General features: G+C 40.9%; 1 protein-coding gene across 1 annotated transcript; it reads left to right on the top strand.

Annotated features, from left to right (window-relative positions):
* On the top strand, positions 1-3,234 carry LOC105394852 (hypodermin-B-like). The gene is made up of 3 exons (XM_048627529.1): positions 1-663; positions 1,047-1,204; positions 3,075-3,234. The coding sequence occupies exons 1-3, from the start codon at positions 196-198 to the stop codon at positions 3,232-3,234; spliced, it is 786 nt and encodes a 261-aa protein (XP_048483486.1). The 5' UTR covers positions 1-195.
* Positions 3,235-4,078: the final 844 nt, after the last annotated feature.

The raw sequence follows: 4,078 nt of genomic DNA, 5'->3' as shown, positions 1-4,078 counted from the left end.
CCTACCAATTATTGCGACAATTTTAATGAGAGAAATGCACCATTAAACATTTATTTTAACGAACCGTAACAAAACGACCAAAGTTAATTAATTGCTCTACATCATATACTACTCATAACTTCGAACTTACAAACACTTAAACCTCAGTGAATTCTTGCGACGCTCAAAACCACTCCAATAAATGCCCAGAAGAAAATGCCATTCAAACTCATCATCAGCCTGCTATTAATGACCCCCCACACCAGGAGCAAGACTCGGCGCATCGTCGGCGGAGACTACACCAACATCGAGGAATTCCCACACTCAGTCTTCCTGAGATTCCGGTGCCAGATCAGCAACACCACCGACAGCTGGATATGCGGCGCCTCCGTCATCAACCAATGGCTGCTGCTCTCTGCCGCTCACTGTCTAGACGGCTGTGAAGCCAACCATACCTACATAACGGCCAAGCTTGGCCACACGGATAGGGGCAAGAGCCAGACGCGTCTGGTCGCCAAACACAAGCTTCACGAGAAGTACAATGAGATGCACATTTTGAACGACATATGCCTATATAAGCTGAAGGAGGAGTTGAAACTAGGACCTACGGTGATGAGGGTGATCCTGATGAAGAACCCTCCATACAATGAGAAGGGGATTGTATCTGGGTGGGGGTTCGTTGATGTGAGTATGGGTGAACTTGCTCATACAAATGTTTCGGCTTGAAGAACTCTGTCAATTCCATTTCAAAACAATACTCATCAAAAGTAGTTAGCGTCTTCCGAATCTACATTTGATATGTCATATTATGTACTTTATAACTATATTTACGTCTGACACATCCTGGCTAATCCTACAACACTCTAGAAAAATAACTCGACATGAGAAACGTCGCTGCTCATCTCGAGTAGACTAGCGTAAATGGCCCAGCCTTAGGAAGGCTATCCCTTTAGGTCTGAACCTAAAGGGATATACAAAAACCTTCCTTTCAATGTAGGCAGGCGCAAGCATTTCTACTACTCCCACAGATGATAGAATAGAAGGCTCTTCAACCGTTGCCTTTACAGGATGTAAATCAAGTATCCACTTACAAGCTGAAGAAGCTGGGGAACCTCACAATATACTCCCGCGAGCAGTGCGCGCGCACGCTGGGCGGGCTGCCCGACGGCACCATCTGCGCGCAGGTCGACGCACCGCCGCCGGGGGAGGATCACTTTACTGCTCGGTAAGTATACTCAAGAGCAATGGTAAAGTTCCACCTGATATTGCTGTACCATATATTGTGTTACTGGAAGTTTTTCATTGCTAATTCATGCACTCCACGGTTGGACCTGAGATGATAATAATATTGGTGCGAACTATATTCAGATCCTTTGAGTATGGAACCTAACCTGATTCCAGTAGTTTTTTGTTTTCCGTTTCTTTGTCTATTATAGTTATAAATGGCGATCCAGCCAAAGTATGGAATTTTCTAAAGTCACTAGGTGTTGGCAAGGCCCGTAATAACGTAGTCCCGAAAGATCTTGATCTAGATTCTTTGAATTCACATTTCTCCTCTACCTCTGATTTAGACTCTGCTACTAAATTCAAAACTCTTAATCATCTTTCCTCTATACCAACTTCAGACTTCCCGTCATTTAATATTCGTCAATTTTCCGATTGTGATGTTGAGAAGAATATTCTCTCTATTACTTCCAACGCTGTGCTGTTGGGAGTGACAGCGTGAGTCGAAATATGATGGTTCCTATACTTAATACAATCCTTCCTATCATCACGCATATCCTGAACTCCTCTATTCTCAAATTATCCCCCTCCCTAAAAAACATAATCCTTCATCTTTCTCGGACTATCGACCCATCTCCATCCTTCCTTTCCTCTCCAAAGTCCTTGAACGACTTGTTCATCACCAATTAACTGGTTTTCTCATTAGAAACCATCTTATGAATCCCTTCCAGTCCGGCTTCCGCCCTGGCCACAGCACGGTCACTGCTCTTGTGAAAATCACTGATGACATTCGCCAGGGAATGGAAAATGGAAAGCTGACTATCCTATCCCTTCTTGACTTCAGCAATGCTTTTAATACTGTCAATTTCGACATCTTGCTTGGAATTCTTCGCTCTCTCAACATATCTCCAACGGTAATTGACTGGTTTCATAGTTACTTGCATGGGCGCCAGCAACGCATCCGTATTGAGGATTCATACTCCAAGTGGTGTAGTACCTAAGCTGGTGTACCGCAAGGTGGCGTGTTGTCCCCTCTCCTATTTGCTATCTTTATTAATAGTATCTCTGAAAATCTATCTTCTTCCTACCACTTTTACGCAGATGATCTCCAAATCTATTCACATGCAGTTCCTTCCAGAAACATACACTGAACTTACGACTGCAAGTTCCACCGCATAAAACCGATTTTTACGGCGATTCTTTTACAGTGACGGCTCTGGAATGCTCTTCCTGAGGAATTAAGACGTGCACTTTCTGTGGCTTCCTTCAAAGAAGGGGTCAAAAGGCACTACCTACACTCACTGTTATAGTTGAATATATTATTGTTGTATATTCATGTATTATTCTATGTATAAATAAATAAATAAATGTATGTATGTATATGTAGGTATAATATAATATATGTATGTTTATATAAGTATTTATTTATTGTGTTGTTCTTATTTATTTATTTATTTATTTAGTATATGTAGTGTTTAAGTACTTTATTATACACTTGCACCACAGCTACCTGTAATCCTTTTTTTTTAACTCTCTTCCATCCAAAGTTTGTCTGATAGAGATTGCTATAAGCAATAAGGCCGCCTTTTTGTACTGTTTTTATTTTTAAGCTTTTTTTGTATTTTTTCTGTTTTTGGTGCAAATAAAGAGGATTGTATTGTATTGTATTGTTATAGTCGACCAACGGAAAGACTCAAGGGGTCAATCTGAACCACTTTTAGAATGTTTGTATGTTTTACAAGCCGCAGCCACTGCGGTACTCGCTACGATTTTGCAATGAATTTTCAATAAATCCTATTTATCGCAGAACGCACACTTACACACACCAAAGACACGGCAAAAGTAGGCTAGCTAATAATCTTTTCTTTCAGTGGTGACTCCGGCAGTGCTCTCGTAGTGAGGAAGTACATCCAGGTGGGGCTCATCTCGTTTTGCAATCTGAAGCGGTCCCGGACCATGACCGTCTACTCCGACACCGGCTACCACTACCACTGGATCAAGAACACGGCCAAACATATGCTGTGTACGTAGTGTTTATTGGAATAAAATTTAAACAATAAAGTGAATCCTGCATTCGTGGAACTGAAGATATGAAGAACTTTCGGTTTACAAAGAGGTTCGACTTTTTGTGTGACAAAAAGATCCAAAATTGATGCTAAGTTAAGTTGTATGATGAATGCGGAGGTAAATCTAGTGATTTGTATTTGATTTAGAGTGGTTAAAAGCACAGGTAAGTTGGTGACCTCTGATTACCCCTTCGACAATTAATAGGCATATTTTATAGACACAGTAGTAGACCAATCTTCTCATTTAGCCGTTTCAATACGGCTTTCATGCGAATCAATATTAAAGCTACATCCCCAATAATAAATCCATGTTTCTCTACAGGATACTGCACAATACTTGTATAACTAAATTATAGTAGGTGTGGGTAGGTAGCTGGAGCTGGTTATTTTCATTCACCCAGTAGCAGGAACTGGCCCGAGGCTATGCTAATGAGGAGATAAGACCGAGAGCCCCCGGGACTTCCTGCCTGGGCAGGCAGGAGACTCGCGAAACTCCGTTTCGCGGTCCTTATTTAGGACCGCGAAACGGGTACCAAACGTGTTGCGTTTTGAAATAGAAAGGTCAGATCCTCATACTTATTTTATTTTATTTTTATAGTTAAACTTAACTATATGACAGCAATACAGTAATTCCACAACAAAACTCTAGTACGTGTTTAGCAATTTACGAGAATGGTAAAGCTTAGGTTTTTTTCTGTCATTATCTCTCAAAAGTTTCAGAATTGTTTCCGGTAGAGGAATCGCAAACTTTTATATGCTTTTAGAATAACTATGTAAATGTGTAATGCAAACATGTACTATGTCACGTG

The sequence above is a fragment of the Plutella xylostella genome, chromosome 4 (genome assembly GCF_932276165.1).
Source record: "Plutella xylostella chromosome 4, ilPluXylo3.1, whole genome shotgun sequence".
In the NCBI taxonomy this organism is placed as follows: domain Eukaryota; kingdom Metazoa; phylum Arthropoda; class Insecta; order Lepidoptera; family Plutellidae; genus Plutella; species Plutella xylostella.
Note: the sequence above shows the minus strand (reverse complement) of the source record. Positions and strands in the feature narration are given on the sequence as shown.

Bases quoted from the DNA above. Each gene is read 5' to 3' on its own strand.
- LOC105394852 (XM_048627529.1), top strand. From the start codon at position 196: ATGCCATTCAAACTCATCATCAGCCTGCTATTAATGACCCCCCACACC. The intron at 664-1,046 runs GTGAGTATGGGT...TTGCCTTTACAG, and splicing joins CTGGGTGGGGGTTCGTTGAT to GATGTAAATCAAGTATCCAC. The intron at 1,205-3,074 runs GTAAGTATACTC...CTTTTCTTTCAG, and splicing joins GAGGATCACTTTACTGCTCG to TGGTGACTCCGGCAGTGCTC.